The following is a 20248-nucleotide window of genomic DNA, read 5'->3' on the forward strand; positions in this document are numbered from 1 at the left end:
TATTTGTTCCCTCTCACAACAAAATCAGGATAGTCGTTATCTTTCCTCGAGGTGCAGCACCTAAAGCTATTGAGCTTATTTAGAGAACAATCCTTCAGTAAATGAACGACTGCAATTATTTGTGTTCAGGATGGTGCCATGTTGAAATCACATTAAATGAAACGCATCATGGTAACAATGGATTACCTGTATGCATTATGTATATACCTCAATAAGACAATGTTAACTTTTTATTAGTATAGTAATGATAATAAAGCTCCTTCATCGTGTTATCATGGTGTCATTTAAACCATATTGTGATAAATGACTGGTAAATCCATATACATTGTAGACCATCGCTCTAATATTATTGTCTATAAAAGTTAATAGAATACAAAGCTACCTGGAAAAATTCAATTTTGAAAAACACCTGACGACCATGACTTCTCCATGAGGTCACTGATCAGAAGGCACCTGATGGGGTCATTTCTGATCAATATAAGCTTCAGATCAGGAGAGGTCAGCTCCAGGTCATTGCTGTCACACAGGACAATGAATATAAATGAACTGAGGGAGGGAGAGAATGATGGAGTGAGAAACAGACTGAACAAGTGAGAAGAAGCAGCTTATGATCAAGTGACTAATCCTGCAGGATTACATGTCTAAATGGAGAGAGTGAGAGAGAGAGAGGGAGAGAGGGAGAGAGAGAGAGGGGACACCATGCAGGAGGCTTATTGGGAGGGGAAAGACATGAAAGACATGAAAGATGTGAGGTAATTGAATTGTTTTAACATTTATAGATTAGTGATTCCCGACCTGTGTTTCAGGACGAAACCAGACCAGGAAGAAAAAACTAAATTCTGCTTCATTCGTCATCCCTGTTTTGTTTTAATCTTGAAACCTTGAACCTCGCAGACTTCTGAAGGTGTCGCTTATGGAAACCTGTTCACTATGAGCTGAGATAAGTCAGAGAAAGAATGTAAAAAGAAAAGGTAAAAACAAGGGGGAGCACGGGACTGAGCACCATGAGATCGATGTTAATATGAGGTTTTGTCTGAGACTGCATATGCGGCTATTTTGGCCAGCTCTCTCCAACTGGACTTAACCTACACCATAAAGGCTTGATGTGTGTATACTACATAGTTAATCTGTGAGGTAACGGCTGATGAGTAACCACTTAAACTACCAGTAGATGGAATGTGTACAACCATTTGAACGGGTCGGACTGGTGGAAACGTTTGTCACTTTCTTCTTGTTAAAATCCACCTCTGCCTGTAGCACTTTTTAGAAACTTCACAATATTTACAGTGAGACCCCCCCCCCCCCCCCCCCCCCCCCCCGACAGATCCCAACACTTAACAGACTTCAGAGACTGATAATTATGCAGTTATGCAATGTAACGTTTTAGTGCAGCTGCTTCGGTCGATTATTTGTTTTGCATCAGAGGTCTTGCTCTTGTTGAACCTCAACGATTCGAAACAGACCACACAGCAAAGCGGCTCCCACTGGTTTGAAGGAAAACAAGAGAGTCTGAGGTCATGTTGCATCATAAAAACTCTGACTGCTTGAAATGTGATCTGCAGTTAGCAGAAGGGGATGGGGCAAGGGAAAAGTAAAGAAACACCAGGAAGAAGGAGGGCCAGATGTATAACCTAAACAGTTTGCATATGACTTCTTGTTCATGCCTGATCGTGCACGCTGCAGGATCGGCACAGGAGAGCAGCTCGTGGAGATTCACTATTGCTTGCTTTGCTCTCTTCATACAGCCTGCTGTGTGAGTTCAAAGGTCGACTGGAGTTTAGCGAGTGGCGACCTGAAAAGGGTTTTGACAGAAAGGTAAGACTTGCAGCCGACTTGCAGCAAATGTTGTGTGGAACTGACAGACCACTTCCTGTTTATCTCACTCTGCAGGTATTGTGACTTGAACAGAGCAGCACAGGCAGCAGTGGGTGTGAAATTGCCTTCTTTCAAATTGTTTTTTTCAAATTTTTGTTTTGTGATTGGTGGATTGAACTCAATGTTAAACCTGCTGGAGTGTTGAGCAATGCACATCTGGTGAGCAGATGTGTACATATGTGCCCAACAATGTCCCACTGGCAGCACTAATTGTGCAAAGATTTATATTGAAAAAACTGTTCCATTCACTCTCACTTATTTCTTTCATTCAAATTAGAAAAATGCAATTATCTCCAAATAAACAAAAAAATTTACAAAATTTTAGTATAAATAACCAATAAATGATATGAATCAAAAGCGTTTGCAGTTAGAACCAAACAAATTTAACTATCTAAAACATTGCTGAGAAAAGGGTGTTTGTGTGTGTGTGTTGGGGGGGGGGGTGCAGTAGCTTCTTCATCAGCATTTGAAAACTCTGGGGGTAAAAGTTTATTTTCTCCTCAGTGAAGGAGGCTCACATATCAGGCTTCAGTGATTTTATTCAGAAACAACTGAATTGACCCTGGGGTTGGACATTTTATTAATTTCACCTGTAGCTGTTAAACGTGTGTTCAGGAAGTTGCCTGTGCAGTTACTCACAAATGCAAACTGGAAAAGCTGCTTTAATGGTTTCTAAACAAAACTCCTGGGAACTGCCAGAACGTGTCTGAGACTGAGTCAGCTATTAAATGAAATGACTCACTGACCTGCAATCCCGGACAACTTCTGCACTTTCCAGGAGTCTTGTTTATATGTAACAGGCTCACATTTTAGACAGGTTAAGATAGCTTCACAAATATTAACTTTTGAACTTACTGGCTGGTTCAAGGATAGAAGTTTCAACGACTGAAAGACAACACGTTAATCACCTATCAGTGAGGATTCTCTGTCAACCATTCGTACAAGTGGACGTTGCCACTGGACTTTGTTTCCTGTAGAATGTGAATTGCTGACCTGCACATTATGAAAACAAAAACAACAAGAGCAGAAACAGATGGAGGAAGGAGCATTTCTCCTGGTTCCTCATTCCCACCAATCAGAATGGAGAATAAAAGTTGTACTGTTTCTCTGTTTCACATCACAACTACTCACCATTACTTAAATATTTTAATGTTCAATTTAAAGTTAACACCAATTCCCTTTTGCACATCAGTATCCTCTTGCACACTTGACTTTTTATCTGTATTATGTATTCTGATTATATTATTTCTCATGTATGACTCTTATTGTGAAATTCACAATAGACAGACAGAAAGACGGATAGATAGATAGATAGATAGATAGATAGATAGATAGATAGATAGATAGATAGATAGATAGATAGATAGATAGATAGATAGATAGATGGATAGATAGATAGATGGATAGATAGATAGATAATAAAACGTTTTCAAGAAACACAAGCATACCTAATTGCCTATGTACATAATCATTTAATAATCTCCTTCTTTTTCTCCGGCTGACAGATGGAGTGTGAGTCTTTACCGCCACTGTCCCGATTTGCCATTTGTGGTGGCACCCACGGAAATGAGTGGACCGGCGTGTATATTCACAGGGAACTGCAGAAACACAAGGCAGGAGAGGCCGACTCTGTCTCAATAACCACCGTCCTGTCGAACCCTCGAGCCGTGGAGGCTTGCAGGAGGTACATAGACACAGACCTGAACCGCTGCTTCACAGAAGATTTACTGAGGTAAGTTGAACAACACAACCCTTTGTGGGAAAACTGATTCCCCCGATGGACAAGAAGGTTTATTTATGAGAAAACTCTCTATCTGGCTTTCAGATCCCCAATTACAGATACCTCAACCTACGAGTTGAGGCGAGCCCAAGAGCTGAACGCTCAGCTCGGGCCCAAAGGAAGTGAAGAGGCCGTGGATCTGCTCTGCGACCTCCACAACACCACTTCCAACATGGGCCTGTGTATCATATTTCACTCCACAGACTGGCTCATCCTGCACATTTACAAATACTTACAGGTACGATCAGGGACACAGAGACCCATGAAAAGATATAACATTAACAAATAGCATATATTAAATACAACTTAAATTTACACTAACTGGTTCAATAACTAACTGTAATATTAAGAGAAAGCAATTATAATGTATTAGAATGATCAACAATGTTTTAAAGTATACACGGCCTGAGCTCACGTGGAGTAAACTAACAGGTTAACACTAGAACACACAATCGTAGGTAAATTCCATCTGATCTGCGGTTTAACGGCTGGACCGAACCATTTATATAAATAAAGGAGGGGTGGTCAGGTCGGCCAAAAAACGGCTTTTCTGGTTGTTTAGTTATGGCAAAACTCAAAAGAAGAAAGACATTTTTGCTCAAGCTGATTAAAGAAAAGTTTGTGAGTTGATAATTGTAGAAATCAAACGTATCGACCTAACTCTTTTACAGCGATCCTGTACGCTGAAGATTGACTTGTTAGTCTAAACCTCACATTTCCGTGAGCGTTGGTGGTATAGTGGTGAGCATAGCTGCCTTCCAAGCAGTTGACCCGGGTTCGATTCCCGGCCAACGCAGCTGTTTTTTAGTTTTCCCAAGCCTTTTATGATTCAGATTATAAAAAGAGTTTCGATACAATTTACGGAGATTTAAATGGTGATTGATTGTTTAAAAACGTTTTACCTTTGAATATATTCAAGTAAAGGGTCTAAGAACTTCAGTGTATAATATTTATGTTCATACCAACAATAGTTTATATAAATGAAAGAGAGATAGATAGATAGATACCAAAACCCTAACCCTTTTCACATCAACACAAATATTTACATTACATTACAGATATATAATAGTTTAAATATCTATTTACATTTAACCTTTCACTGTATATATTATTTATTTTCTGTTCAAATAATCATTTTCTTTTTTGCATTTCTTTCGCATGTTACTTATTATTACTTCTAATGACCTTTTTTATTTTATCTTATCTCTTCATATTTTACCTTAAATGTATAAAAAAGGCTGTTAATGTTAGCATGCTATTTTTTAGCACAACACAAATTGCAGCTCAGGTGTTTGTGTTTGTTTGACCTCCCTCAGGTAATTATGGTCTTGAGGGGATACAAATATGTCTCTTTAGTTTATCTGCACTTCCACATGTTAAATCTCAGGGCTGTATCGAAACATGCTGCGCTGTAAATAGTTGCTGTGTTTGGTTTTCAGAGCAAGATAACCTCTGTGCCTGTGAGAGCGATCCAAATAGATGTACCTCTCTCTCAGGCGTACTCCTTAGATTCCCTCGGCAAACATGGCTTCTGTAAGTGTGTGTCTATATATTTGAGTGTTTTTTTTTCCTGCATGACAGTATTGTTTTTTCTCTCTCAATTACTAAAACAATTAAAAGAATTTTGAGCTATTTGTGTCTTCAGCAATCGAGATGGGTCCTCAACCCAACGGCGTCCTCAGAGCAGACATCTTTAACACAATGAAAGAGGCAGTGGATCTCACTATAGAATGGCTGCAGCAGTTCAACTCTGGTAGGAAACCCCTGATGTTTGCTGACTCTCGCACACTCACATGCATACGTTCAGACAAACCGTTTTCAGATGCAAACCCAGAAAAGTGGCCTTTCCCCATATGAAGATTTCAGAGAGGACCATTCCCTGCCCCCTTGATCATGACTTACCATTACTAACACAGTCCTTCGCCAACAGGGACAACTTTTGAAGGAGGAGAATTGGAAACATATGCCGCAGACAAGAAAATCGACTACCCGAGGGATCCGACGACCAATGAGATCACTGCTGCCATCCACCCGCAGCTACAGGTACAGGTTATCTTGGGAGAATGCGTCACCTTGTCAGTTTGGCTAGTTTGCGTATTTGCTTTCTTTGCAAGAGTTAGATGAAATGATTCAAACCAGTCAAGTGTCAGTGCGACAAATATGAAGCCAAAGTTAGTTCTTGGTGTCACTGTAAGGTCGATAGGGACTCTAAAAAAATCCAGAAAATTGTATCTACAAAATGTTACCTCTGTCAAGGAGGCTAGGTCTGTTGGTTTGGTAGTAAACTGGTGGAAGGATGGGACCACTAAAGAACCCATCAATCCAGGAGCTTATCATTCTTTCCCAATTTCCCAGGGAATCTTTCATGGATCGAGAAGAAAATAACCAGGCATATAGTGTGGCCTGATATCTCTGATTGTGTGAAGTGTAAGGGAACTGTTGGGCCTTGGTGGAGGTATGTTCTCTCCTCTGAGACATTCTTGTTGTCAGCATTTGTTAATTGGTCAGCTTTATAGGTGCTGGGAGGTGGATTTCATTACCTGTGAACAGGCAGGCCATAATTCATGTCTGTCTTGCAAGACGGACATGAATTATGTCAAATTTGGGGAATTTGGGGAATTTTCCCAAACTGTTTCATAATCCCTTTAAACAGCACCAGATTTGCTCTTTTCCCTTGCACGGTTTACACACTGAAACCCATGAAGCGATGAACCCTGTTTCACGTTAAATGCCATATTTGCATTAAAAAGCTGCCCAGGTGCATAACGACTCACACTGTTAGTGCTGCCTGTTTTCCTCCAGGATAATGACTTCAAGCTGCTGCGACCTGGCGACCCCATTTTCCTGTCATTGTCTGGGGAGACGGTGAGGCACGAGGGAGAGGAACTCTACCCGTTCTTCATCAACGAATGTGCCTACTACGAGAAGGGGACAGCTTTCAATTTAGGTCGCAAGATCACTCGGACGGTCCCGTCCATAAGCCTGAAGAAGGACTGAGGGCAGAGACAGAACGAGAAAGATACTGTAGAGATTTTGAATGATGGATTGATTTAAATGTAATTTAAACACACACACCAGCTGTACAATGATGTTTGTAATTGTCTCCAAAGATCCATGAACTAATACACAGACATAAGCAACGTTTTATTATGCACTGTTCTTCACTAAATGCTATTACACAGGTACTAGGGTTACAATCATTTATCCCCTGAATATTGATTAGGTAGGATTATTCTCAGGAAATTTGCAATGTGGCCTTAATTCAATATCAACATGTTGAATAAATGGAAACATGGATCATTTTAAACAGTTGTGTTTTGAGTTGGATCTCTATAAAGTCACAAGCCTTTACAGAAAGTAAATTCTAAGGGACCTACACAGTTAAAGAACATAATAAGGTTGTCATGCAGGAAGGTTACTGCACCGATTTCCATGAAATTGAGTAAATCTGCATGATGGATCTAACATTCATTATGCACTTTCGTCTTTGGTTCATTATGATGAAAAAAACTGTCCCATTTAGGTCTGTCATTCTAGTTTTCTATATAAGATAATAAATGGTCATAAGTACAACGTAGTCAGCAAATTTCTAATTTATTAATACAGAAACCAGTACAGTGTGCATTTGAATACCTACAAACATTTACAAAAGCCAGAGTGTGTACACATCAGATGTGTAACCAAACACCGTGATACAAAAAACATCACAATTTGTCTTCTGTCGCTGGTAAAATGAGTTGTTTTGAAATTTAACTCAGAAAAAAAACAAAGTAAATTTGTTCACTTCCACACACACACATCTGTGAGTATAAAGTTATAGAAACAGGAGGATTCACACTTGCAAATGAAGATTTTTGCAGTTGTTCAAAGTCTCAATAAACATGTTGGACTTAACAATTCATGTGAAACCTGCATTTGTCTGTCAAACCTGATCAGTTAATTAAAAGTTAAGTAACGGCTGAGACATTGTGTGTGGGGTTAACAGACAGAAGCACTCCATCGATACAAAAAGGTACAAATGGCAGCAGTTCAATTTGGGACTGAAACATTAAAATCTAAATGTTATCTAACTATCACAGTTTTTTCTTTTTTTTGAGTGGCGTCATTTAAACTGTAATCTTTTCAAACGTTAACCGACTTAATAAAAATTAGATCTATTAACACGGGTGACAATGGAGGATGAGTGGTTATATTTTTAGTGAGTGACATTTAGTGACATTTAGTCGACGCACACCACAGACAGAAATCGACAAATACCACAGGTGATGGAAATGTCAGCTTTAAAAAGGCATGCACGGCAAAGGCTCCATATTTAACACAATGCAAAATTAGAACAGAACAAAAACCAGCAGAAATATAAAAAAAAAAAAAAAGATCTGTTATAATATTTTTCATGCACTATTAGGGTAAAATATCCCGACTTATTTAAGAACGGGGGAGTTATTTGTCACAGTGCATGTTATTGTGTTTATTGCTGATATAAGAGCAATGTGGCGAGCAGCGTTAAAATCAATGGCAACTGAAAAGAAGGCAATAAAGTACGGCACAGCAACAACACCAGAAATAACCAATGATCCTTAACTGGGTGTTTAAATACACAGAGCATGCTTTGGGTAAAATAAAAGGTGAGAAAACACAACTCAAAGATATTGCATCCCTATAAAAGACCACTTATGAGGATTAGCGGTCTGGTTTACTTTAGGTCTATAAGAAACATTCAACATCCTTTCTTATATAGACAATAGAAGTGTAATGACGTCCTCAGACCAGCAGGTTGTGTGAAGGTACTGCACCCTGATGTTATAGAAGTCTCTCGCTTCTTTATGCGACCCTGTAAGCGGTCATGCGGGTGTAGCTCTTGCGGTGGCTCTTCGCCGCCCACAGGAACAAAGTAGCCGCCATCATCTGAAGAGGGAAGGAGATGAGGGCGAGGTAGAGGGACCAGCCCATTGAGCCCTCTACTCCCTCTGGGGGAATGGAGTGCTGGTGGAGCAGATCCATCCCGGCCAAGAAACAGCAGACGGAGCCCAGGGATGCCAGACCTATACGAGTAGAAGAAGAAACTGCATGAAAAACTTCACCAAGGAGTGATTGTTTGTTTACGCACAATTAGATGAAAAACGAATGGATTTCGGCTAAGCCTGGTAGAAGGATGTGGCAAAAAAGTCCTAAAATAACTCATCCGATTTTGATGCCGATCCGGGTCAGGGGGCTGATCCAGGAACCATTTTCCTTATATTCTCAGAGTACGATTCATGGATATTAATGAGAACAATTTTACATTTGGGGAACTAATAACTAGTATGAAGTTCAATGCAGATTGGTTAAATTTAAGGAAACTGTTGGGCCTGAGCAAGGTGTCATTCTACTTTTTTATGTTGATTCATTTGGATCCAGCAGCACAAACATATAAATAAATAAAAATCTAAACTGCAGCTGGATTTCAAAGAAAGTTTTAATTTTTTCACTACTGTATGCTTCTCTGACTTTTAATATGATTCCAAAAAATACTGAAACACTTTGCTTGAAAATAAGTGGAGCGGTGGAGCAGATTTACAAACAGGAACTTTCTTTCACTTTCTTAAACTTGCCGATAAAAGGAATTAGCCTTGGCAGAGGAGTGCGCACTCCGAGGGGCCCTTAATTACACACTCACTTCATATTACCACAAGCAGGGTCAAACAAATGAACAAATAACCGATACTAAAAATATGTAAAATCGTATCGTATGTAAAACCACGGTACCTTTCTAGTACCGATACACCGTGCAACATTAGTAGTAAGTTATTTGACGAATTACAACGATTAAAAATAATTCTGTAATTAATATACCAAAGTACAAACAAAACTCTGCTTATCAAAAAAAACACATCTTGTATGGGATTCCACAATCTTACACATTACTATATGTTTATAAGGAAGTCTACTGAACTGACAGCTCATTGTGATGGCGGATGTTTGCATTAACCTCTGGCTACATTTGTCTTTACTTGTTTATACAACTGTTGAAACAGGGATGAACATCAGGCTGAAACTCAAGCAATGGCTGACATGACAACTGACATCTCAATCAATGCCGGTTAAAGGTTTGAATCCTGGTTAATAAAAGGCAGCATTTCTCTCACTCACCTGCGAGGAGATGGAGCACTCCCACTCCGATCGTAGGGGTGAAGCTGCGGCACAGACAGGCGCAGACCCCAACAAGGCCACTGAGGAAAACCAAGGCCAGCGACACCAAAGGCAGGAGAAACTGACATCTCCAGAGATCTGCACAGACAGGACAGTGAGAACCACGGTTTAAAAACGTCATCTAATGATCGAAGATCCCCAAAGACAGTAAAGGGATGAAATGGAGCAAGTGTTTTCGTTAAGTCGTGTGTAACTGGATGTAAACCAAGATATGATAAACAGTGTCTAGGAGGCAGACTCACATGTCCTCAGCAGATCTTCTTCACTGCTGGGGTTTCCAGGCTGTTTGTACTTTAGAGTAAACTGCTGAGGTAGAGTGAAGCTCACACACCGGGTCTCCAACTTGTCTTCTAAAAACAGAGAGCATCAATCCAACTGAACTTCACTGATATGAGAAAAATACAGAGTTTGAAATGTCCTCAAATAATTTGTTTGACCAACATCCATCCATCCAGCTTGTGTAAAACCTACAGGTGGACAAAGAGAAAGAGCAAATCCTCCTATTTGAGAAGCTGGAACCTGAGACAGATTTTCCTTTTTTCAAAAAAAAAAAAATTTACTGACTTAATTGATATGTGTTTTGAGCTGGCAATTACTTTCCTGTTGATCAACTTATTGATTAATCAACTTATCAGATCCCGAAAAGCTACTTTCAGATATGCGCTGAAGTATGGGCATTCTCCTGAGCTATCGCTGTGAGGTAAATAAAAAATTCGTCAGTCATTAGTCATTTTCCGATCTTCAGTAGATTTTCAAATAAAATGTTGTGGGAAAGAGGAATGTCTGTCAGCACAACATGACCTTGTAATTACAGCTCATAGAATCTAAATGATTGTGGATGAGGAAATAACGAATCCATTGATCTCTTTTAAACAATAAATCTTACCAGGTACTTTATACCAGTGAGATTGGCTGGGCACCAGAATGCACCTCCACCACAGTCCCAGGGTGCCGTTCTGCCGGTACATGATGTCACTGTAGGTTTTCTCATCGATCTCTCCATTGCTGAACTCATCTATGAGCCCGGTGAGGTTGCTGGGCTCTCGTTTCATCGGTGGACTTCTGTACTGGTACCACTGCTGAGTCCCCACCGCCACAGACAGGTACACTGTGGCCAGCAGGCTCAGCACCGTGCCGATCACCAGAGCTGTGGCATATCGGTTATCTACCATGATCGCGAGGCAACAGCTCGTTCTGAGCCTCTCGTCTATAACAGGGAACTGATCGGAGATCAATAAAACTAATTTGGCTTTAGTGAAGAAGCCTGGGTGCTGTGGTTAGAAATGATATTTCCTCTTGGTGTGTTGGCACCGCAACATATGTGTTAACATTATGAGTCTGTATCCGAACATTGTACTTTTTTTACTCCTTTTGAATTTGGTGCTGCATTTTGAGCCACGTCCTAAACACAGGAGGTCACGACCTGCAGAGAGGAACACAGACACACAGACGCAGAGACAGACACACACAGAGACACACACACACACAGAGACACACACACACAGAGACACACACACAGATGTTTAGCTCATATAGACACACATGCTCCAGTATAACGCAGTTGACCGGCAGCTTAACTCTGCCAACACACAACAAAGGACAACACTAAAGCACTTTTAGTTATTTGATTATTTGAGAATTGCAAAATTAGATAACAGCTTCATACAGATACTATCAACAAGCACAGCTTCCTGGTCTGTGACAACGTTAGCATGTTACCTGCTAGCCGCAGTTAGCCCGCAGCTGGCTACGTGCTTACTCAAACATTTAGCCAACAAATAAAGATGACGTGTTTGAATTGAAGGTCTGTGATTTACCTCATCGCAGGACAACGGGTCCAGATATTAGCGTGGCGAGCTGTGGGGGGGGGGAATATTGCCGATCAGCTTCAGCCTCTGCCCCTTTTCCACTGATAGTAAATTTCACTCTTCTTCTCGGTTTGATTGACGGTTGGCAGCCCGCACGCTATGCTCATGACCGCCACCTGCTGGTACAATGTGGCTCCACCGGATGTCAACTGAATATTGACTTATTTTTATAGTTGTTTATTTCCTTTTAGACCTTTAACTTGTATATATTTTGTCAGATAATATTTAATTTATAGTTTTTCTCTTTTTTCTTCGCATGTATTTCGCAAAGCACCGAAACAGTCATTGAAGTATGTCGTTAAATGAATCAAGTTCTCAACTCTGCTACCGAATGAACACGCCCCAGTTTCCACCGTCACTAAGAGAGAGCAGTTACAGCAAATTGAACAAACTCATGTCATATAACCATCCGTCTGTTCGTGATAAAATCCTGTGATCGAAAACTCGACACAAGCTGCCCATACAGTATACATGAGTTTGTTTCTTATATTATGCATGCAGAGAAAATTAAAACCCATTGTACAACTATTGTGTGGCAATTACATTGTTTTTTCCCATTATGTCTGTTACGTGTCCATTATGTTTATTGCTAGAAATATGTCCCTCGTAGATTAAAAGCATTGCTGCCACTTGCTCACTCAATACGCTTCATGTTACTTGAGAAGAGTATGTTTTCTTCTTACACAATAGACATAACAGAAACCACACCATAAAGGTATTTTATTATTTATTATTAACCCCATTTGTGTTACTTCTTACGCCTGCCAGAGTTTAGTCACAAACAGAAATCTTTATAGTCTCCTTCTGAAGTGAAATTTATCTTTATCAAGCTATATCAAATATTATTAATTTATCTATCTTAAACACAGCACCAATAGACTGAAAGCACTCTGTTTAAAAAAAAGACGTTCGTTGAAGCATCATGAAATACTTTTAGATTTTTATTTTCTTGCTCGTTTCACAAGGAATAAATCAGACAGGCTGAAAGAAAATTCTAATCAATTAAAAACAGTAGTCCAACAATGTTGCATGATAATAAACTCATTATTTCCCTGATTTGTCTTTCACATAAACAAATAAAATGTACTCTGAAACACTGATGGCTGTGTTTTGGCTTTTCTTTGATTGGCAATAATCTCTTTGTGAAGATCCTTAAGTAGAGCAAACTGATTCAGTTTGTTCAGCAGTGGGCTCCTCCATCAATCCAACAAAATCTCTCTAGTAAACGGGCCCCAGCGCTGCTTGTAGTGAGCGGGGGCTGTTGCATTTATGATGGGGTAGTCGGTGAACTCCACAGTGCACGGCCCGGAGCTGCAAGGAGCCCCCTCCAGCTCCAGGACGGTCACGTTGTTGGGGGCAGCCGTGCTCAGGAGGCTGGCCGGGACAAAAAGTGTCACCTGGGGGCCTCGGACTGGCCAATAACGTCCCAGGTTGAAGCCGTTAATCCAGATCTGGCCCTGAAAAGACACAAAATGATACACATATTTATTAATTGCTTCACACGCATGTGCTTTCATAATAAATCATTTTAAATGACCACAAATTTACATAAAATTTCAACAAATTGGGGCTACCTAAAGCTTTTAGTAGCAGGGTCTAAAAGGGCTAAAAGAGTCCAAATTCAATAGTCTAAATTTTAGGACCTAAATACATTAAGAAGGTCTGAATTTCTTTTGAAATAAACGTAGAATGTGTGAGCTGAGTCCAAAAACCTGCATTGTGTCAGTTTCCATTTGAGAAGCTATAGAACCAGCAAATATTTATTTTAAACTTAAACTGATTCATCTGGAAGGTTCTTTCCTCCGGGGACATTACCTTTCTCCATTTGGGCAGTTTGATGTAGGTGTCCTGGGGGAGGTCCGGGATTCCGTCAGGGATGACGAAGCTCCCAGTGTAAAAGGCTGGGAGGGAGAGAGTAGCAGGCGGAGGGGGGGCTGATAGTGGGGGCTCTTTTGCCTGGATGAGGCCCTGGTTGATTGCGTCATCTATGCTGAGACTGTACATGGTCCAACCAGTAAGGATGTCCTTCCCCAGAGTCAGGTTAGACACCAAACCCTGTGAGGAGAAGACAAATAACCCATTCATTCTGATACTTGTTCTTCACACCGACATCCTGATTACTTCTTACATCACAGACAAATATAAAATGAAACTATAAAACCATCTTTAGGTTGTATTTGAATATAGCTTTGGAATATTTCAGACAGCATTACCAGATGTTCATAAATTATAAGTTTGATATATATATAATTTCGCCCACTGTACGATCAGTTATTCCAAAATTGTACAATAATTTAATCATTTAGTGAGAAGTTTAGGAGATATAATTATCAGCAAAGTAAAATATGGATCTATGTTTACTTTTGTTTTTATTCATGAGGCTAGGCAGTGTCAAGTGTTTGTTTATCTATAAACTGTGTATTTATTGTTTTCTAAGATATGACTCAATAGTTTCCCCCAATATAAAATAAATATATTTCTTTAAACCTTGAAATCATTGATATCTCTTCCGTAGTTGATTCGTCCCATATTCTCCACCAGTATGTCCAGCTGACTTCCAGCCTTCCCAGTCACATTGATGCTTAAGACTTTGTTCCTTTCCAGAATCCCAACGGCCACCTGGGGAGGAGATCGGCACAGTTATGAGGACAGACCTTAAAAATTCATATCATGTTTATAACTCTTTATCTGTAAAGGATTTTCTATGTGTGTGTGTGTGTTTGTGCACCTGTAACTAGTCCAGGCAGACCCACTCACCCCATCGATGGACACATAGGCTCGGTCATGGACTCCGTTCAGAGGGGACGACAGGGGAGTGGGTGTGTTGCAGGCGACGGGCAGAGTCGTCCTGTACAGCACAAATCCAAAAGCCTGAAAGGACAGGGCAGAGAAAATGTAAACAAATCGATAAAAGATAAACAATTATTATGACTGGCTCACACGAAAAGAAAAAGCATTAAAAAAAGACACCTGGTTCAGGTCGGGGAACGTCAGAGGATAGATGCTTTTGACCGGGCCGGAGAAAGACAGTACTTCTACTGCATCTAGGATCGTCTGGAGCTGCGGTGGGAGAGACGGTTGCAATTATCCGTTCTTGATTCTTGAAATGAACAATATGGAATTCATCGATCAAGTCCAATAGTTTAAAATAAGGGCGGACACCTACCTTTGTCATTTTAACAGCACCGTATGCATACTTTGGTGTTTTCGGTGGAATGGGTCCGTCTGGTATCTTACGGTACTATTGGGGGAGCACACGTTATGTCAGCTCAGACACACGATGGAAGTAGGTTATTCACTCTCTGCTTTTTTCAACCTTAAAAAGGTGACAAACGTGTAGCGCTGCTCTAGTGAAAGTACCATGCTGATGACATCTCGGATGGCAAAGTACTTGTCCGTGGGGTCTCCTGCCTCTGAGAGGGGGGCGTTGTAGTCGTAGCTGGTGGGCTGCGCGGCGTACGGTGCATTGGCACCTGACGGCATTGAGAGGTAATTAGAGGATGGGAGACACACAAGGTTTTTGGGCGAGTCACCACGAATCAGACCAGAAAGTAAAACTCACCGTTCCAGAATCCAAAATTTGATCCACCGATGAACATGTACCTGCGGGAGGAGACAGTTTGTCAACTTCAAACTACAAACACGAGACAAGGGTTTAATTTTTTATATTTGCTGTTATTTCTTCTTATTTTAACATTGTTTTGAGAGATATAACCAAAAAAACATATAACACGTGAGAGGTGAGACGGTGAAGCATCATATTTAGTTTCTCTAGAGTAAACCTGAGCTGTAAGGAGAGTCATATTCTAAAAATAATTTCAGCAACAGACTGGAATAACTGCCCCGTGATTGTATGCCTCTGACAAAGAGGGTAGTTTCAGTACAATTGTATTTCTTTTTCACACTAACTTTGTCATGACCTTCAACCATCGGATTCTAATCCATTAATTTGTGCCAAATATGAAAGAACTCTCTTGAGGCATTCTTAAAATTACCTTTCTTGGAATCCCAAAGGGTTTCACCGGTGCAGAGGCATAAAAAGAACAAAGAAAATCTTATAATAATGGAGTGATGGCGTCACAATGTTTTACAACTGGAACTCTTTCCAAATATAAGATGTTTTAAAACCTTAATTATCTGTTTTCTAGCAGCATCAAATAACTAAGCGTAGATCTGCTGTAAACAGGGTATGGGGAGAGGTTTAAATTCCTAACTGATCGTGAGAACATGTGAGCCTGGGTTCACTTTACTGGTATAAATAGAGTGATATAATGTTTTTGTCCATCTGCAGATATACTGTGTTTAACTAGAGAGTTATTTGTTTGAATGGGAGGCCGGTACCTTACTCTGGAAGGTAAAACAATACACTCTTCATTACAGTAGCCTACATATTTGTGGTTAACTAATACACAGTGACAGCATCAGTCTGTTGTGCACGTGTCTCTATCTGTTGGTACAAGAGTTTCTCATCACTCTTGGTGGAATCTCTTTCTGACTCACATGTTGACGTTAGCTCCCGTGGCCAGGATCTTGTTCAGGTACTTGGCCACTTGGGCAGTCGAGACAACGGAGTGAGGGGATCCCCAGTGGTCCAGCCAGCCCGAGTAATACTCAGAGTTCACCTGAGGAGGGAGAAGAAGCCCCATAAGCATCTATTTGTGTTGTTGAAACCAGAGATTACAACCCAGAGTTATTTATTACCAAAGGTCCATGAGGTTCAGCGGATCTCTGTGCCTCAAAGGCAGCAGTTACATTTGCACCTAGAAAAACGGCAAACACACACGTATTCAGAATATATATAATAATATATAGACATCACTAATATATATAATGGAATCAATTACAAGTTTGTCTTTTTTGTAAAAATACGGGTCGGGTTATTTGCCATGAATCTGAGATAACTGAGCAAAAATGAAAAGCTTTTGTCAAAGGCAGCTTTCCAGCAGAATAGAGTTTCTGACACGTACCAGGCCCAAAGTCCACTGTGGCATACAGTTCTTGTATTGTGCCACATTTCAAATAGGAGACCCCAGCTCCATCTGTGGAGAAGAGCACCACCTCGTTGCCCAGGTGGGAGCGGAACAGCTTGGTCAGGTGACGCAGGTAGTTGTAATCACAAGCGGAGTAACTGCCATATTCATTCTCCACCTGCAAAACAAGAGCCCGTCAGGAGAGACCTGTTACTCCTCACAACAGACTGTTTATTTCAGTTACTTTATTGCTTTATATCAGATTTCTTAAGGAAATTAAACAGAACGAATGCTTGAATATAAAAATGGACGACACATCTCCACTTCCTCCCAATATCCAGGAATGAAGCCAAAGTATTCCAGATATGACAATGCCACGCTGCTCCTTTGGAGCCATGACATCATTACATACAACCAACCAATCGTGAGTCAGTCTCAGCTGTCAATCATCACGTCTCACTCCATTTTTATACTAAATATGTACTTTTAAGAACAATGCATATTTGAACAAATGTGTGATAAGAAAGACCTAAAATGACCCAAGAAAAACATTTTACGTGTAATCTGCCTTTTTAGTTTGGTCCCTGTCCCATCCAGGGACATGGAGGAGGCTGGGTTTATCGAGACACTGTGGCTTCACTTTTGGGGATCCGTTATGTCATCTATCTTTATATAGAGTCTGAATAAAACCCTTCCCTGTTGACCCTCAGTAGCCCCTCCCTCACCTGCACAGAGATGATGGGACCACCGTTCTGATACAGATAAGGTTTCATCATCGGCAGTAGCTTCCCCATCCACCGGTCTACTGCTGCGATGTAATCTGAACGGACAAAGCAAACCGGGCTGTTCACACTGAGGCACGTAATCCCTGTCACCACTCATCCTCTTTCACTTTGATTCTCACATGGATCTGAAGACCGCAGCACAATGTCTTTCTCCTTGAGGAGCCAGGCCGGCAGCCCTCCCTGTTCCACAGAATCAGACAAACAATGAGAAGGAAAGGCTACACCACTTTGTCTAAATACAACAGAATCCAAGTTATAACTCGACTTAAAATATACAGATCTATCAGTACTAACATTATGCAAAATTAACTTAATGCTCTTTACTGCGTGTTCAAGTTCCTAATTGATTTTGAAGACCCTTAAACAGAGAGAATATCATTTTTCTGCAGCATCACTCACCATTTCCCACTCTGCACATATGTACGGCCCCGCCCGGAGGATCACCAGTAAACCCACGTCCTGCGCCACCTTTAGGAAATGTGTCAAATCCCTGTCTCCGCTGAAATTGTACTGAACTGGAATCTCCTCGTGGAAGTTCCACGGAATGTACCTTTAAAACAAACAGCGGTTCAGTGTCTTCGTTGATAAAACACAAAACACTGAATGCAGTGACTCTCCGTACATAGGAAGATTTAAACAGAATATTCCACTTCACAACAACATTGGTTTCCTGACAGTCCAGGATTTATGTGTCAAAAACAATAACATAAGTAAGACCCTGCTCAGTGTCCAGAATCCATGGGCAGCGATGAGAGACGCACCTCTTGAAAAGACTTCCCTGCTGATCTTGTGTGACCAGTGGGGGTTGCATTTGTAATCTAATCGCTAAAGCTATATTGCAGAAGTCTATCTATGAACATAGTCAGTATAGTCAGCATTTACAACAAGTATTTCCGTTGAATTCATCCTTTATCCCTGATTTTAAAGAAAAAAATATATAAACTGGCATCCTGGGGAATTTCATTCCTGCAAATACACATGATGCATTTACTGATATTTAATGATCTGTGTATTTTAAAGCTCCTCCTTGTCTTTTCTATTGAAGTCTGTTACACTATGACACCATCCCAACAGCAGCCTGAGGCTCAAACCACAAACCAGTTCGATGTGAGTCATTTCAGAGGATTGAGACCAGAGGTCAACCTACGTCTGGACGGCATTCAGCCCCGCCATGTACATCTTGAGCAGCCGATCTTTCCAGTAGACACTGGGAATCCTGGAGTAGTGGATTTCTCCCGATATGTAACGAAACTCCTCCCCATCTTTCCGAAAGCAGTCGTTCTTGTAATCAATGCTGAACGACCGAGGGGCGCTGAGCTACACGTAAACACAAACAACATGAATCAATACTTTCTACTTTCTACAGTTCAACGATGTGCAGAAGGCTGAGTCCGTTTATAGATGGTTTCATCATGTGAGCAAAGTTTCATTTATTTTATGGCAAACCGCTGATTTGAAGAAGTGACACTCTAACATGGCAGCCATGATTTCGGATAAAAAGGTTGTTAAATAGCAAATCATGGTGGAAAAAAAATTACTTTCACAGCCTGATGCAGTGAATAACACACATACTGGAGAGTTTGACTGACAGGTGAACAACAGTTGCATTAGCAAGTATAATTAACTCCCTCTCGGTTTATTGTGTTGTGTTTTTGTCAGTTGGTCTGGATCTGACTGTGGACTCCAATGTTGTGTTTAGAACTATATGTATAAGGGAGGAGCTTTTTAAAAACATTGACTCTACAGGATCGGAAAAATGAGTCATCATGTGCTAATTCCGACGGAATCTGTTTTGAGTGCTGGTGCTATTTATTTATACTTCTTCTACCCTAAGACTAATAATAATGTAAATAATAGAGCACTTCTCAACTCAAAGTAACACAACAACAATACAAATGGATAAAACACACAAAACAAAACAAACGCTAGCTGTATATACTTTGATATAGATTATGTTTGACCTCATTTATTTTATATTTGTACTATTTGGTAACTCTCCACACTTGGAGGTGTAGCTCTTAGTCTAGTTGAGCACATGATGTTTTTGGAACAGTTACATAACAAGAACGACCCCCAAAAGGTCCACTTCCACTTTACTTTAGGTAGTGAGGGGTTGATGATGACAGTTTAAAGATGAATTGTCAGATCATGCAGGTAAAGTTTTGCTGCTGAAACAATCCTCAAACAATCTGTGTCGTGCGTTTCCATTAAGGAAAAATCAAAAGCATTGAAAAACAAGACAAACTGGCTCCTTAGACTTTATTCAAAATCTGGTGTGCTGCAGAGAAGCGAGGATGAAAAGTGAGAGTCACTCACCGCAGGTCCAAACAGCATCAGCAGCAGCAGCAGCAGCAGAGAGTTCCCAGCTCTGAGCAGCGACATGCTGATTCTTCACCTGATCTCACGCCCGAGGAGCGATGTTGAAAATGCACATGCCGGTGTTTGTTTCACATGATCAGCTGCGGGACTTCCTGAAAAACACAAACCGTCTGGTCACGAGATGCGGAAGTAAAGCCATGTGATGCGGATTTGTGGCTGTGGTGCACAAACGGCTTCTCGTCACTAGGTGTCAGTGTTGTAGAGACTGCAGCTGCCATAGACTTTACGTGGAGCATTTATTTGTATTTTTTTGTCGATTCTGTGCATGTAAATTTGTTTGGATTTTCATATTTCCTCAATTATTAATATTATTGGATGACAAAAATTAAGTGTTGCCTATTTGTAATATGTTGTATTGTATGTTTTACATTACACATGCCCACTAAAGCCACATAGAATAAA

At 40.5% G+C, this 20248-nt stretch overlaps 3 protein-coding genes and 1 non-coding gene across 4 annotated transcripts; 2 read left to right on the forward strand and 2 right to left on the reverse strand.

Moving 5' to 3' along the window:
- Positions 1-682: 682 nt before the first annotated feature.
- On the forward strand, positions 683-6962 carry LOC133953732 (N-acyl-aromatic-L-amino acid amidohydrolase (carboxylate-forming) B-like). Its single transcript, XM_062387791.1, has 8 exons — positions 683-752; positions 1746-1815; positions 3381-3607; positions 3701-3893; positions 5095-5188; positions 5301-5408; positions 5586-5698; positions 6458-6962. Exons 1-8 carry the CDS (start codon positions 700-702, stop codon positions 6650-6652), a joined length of 1053 nt encoding a protein of 350 aa, XP_062243775.1. The 5' UTR covers positions 683-699; the 3' UTR covers positions 6653-6962.
- On the forward strand, positions 4380-4451 carry trnag-ucc (transfer RNA glycine (anticodon UCC)). The gene has a single exon. It is a non-coding gene; the product is annotated as a tRNA-Gly (tRNA).
- Positions 6963-7233: 271 nt separating the features above from the next.
- Positions 7234-11785, reverse strand: cldnd1b (claudin domain containing 1b). Its single transcript, XM_062387792.1, has 5 exons — positions 11662-11785; positions 10731-11267; positions 10087-10194; positions 9785-9922; positions 7234-8697 (listed from the first exon to the last, which is right to left on the reverse strand). The coding sequence occupies exons 2-5, from the start codon at positions 11014-11016 to the stop codon at positions 8477-8479; spliced, it is 753 nt and encodes a 250-aa protein (XP_062243776.1). The 5' UTR covers positions 11017-11267; positions 11662-11785; the 3' UTR covers positions 7234-8476.
- Positions 11786-12640: 855 nt separating this feature from the next.
- glb1 (galactosidase, beta 1) lies at positions 12641-19953 on the reverse strand. The gene is made up of 16 exons (XM_062388659.1): positions 19784-19953; positions 18615-18784; positions 17867-18017; positions 17587-17647; positions 17408-17502; positions 16680-16860; positions 16414-16472; positions 16213-16334; positions 15275-15315; positions 15073-15185; positions 14879-14953; positions 14683-14772; positions 14470-14583; positions 14200-14331; positions 13528-13767; positions 12641-13169 (listed from the first exon to the last, which is right to left on the reverse strand). Exons 1-16 carry the CDS (start codon positions 19847-19849, stop codon positions 12912-12914), a joined length of 1968 nt encoding a protein of 655 aa, XP_062244643.1. The 5' UTR covers positions 19850-19953; the 3' UTR covers positions 12641-12911.
- Positions 19954-20248: the final 295 nt, after the last annotated feature.

This window comes from Platichthys flesus, chromosome 5 (genome assembly GCF_949316205.1).
Source record: "Platichthys flesus chromosome 5, fPlaFle2.1, whole genome shotgun sequence".
NCBI classification, from domain to species: domain Eukaryota; kingdom Metazoa; phylum Chordata; class Actinopteri; order Pleuronectiformes; family Pleuronectidae; genus Platichthys; species Platichthys flesus.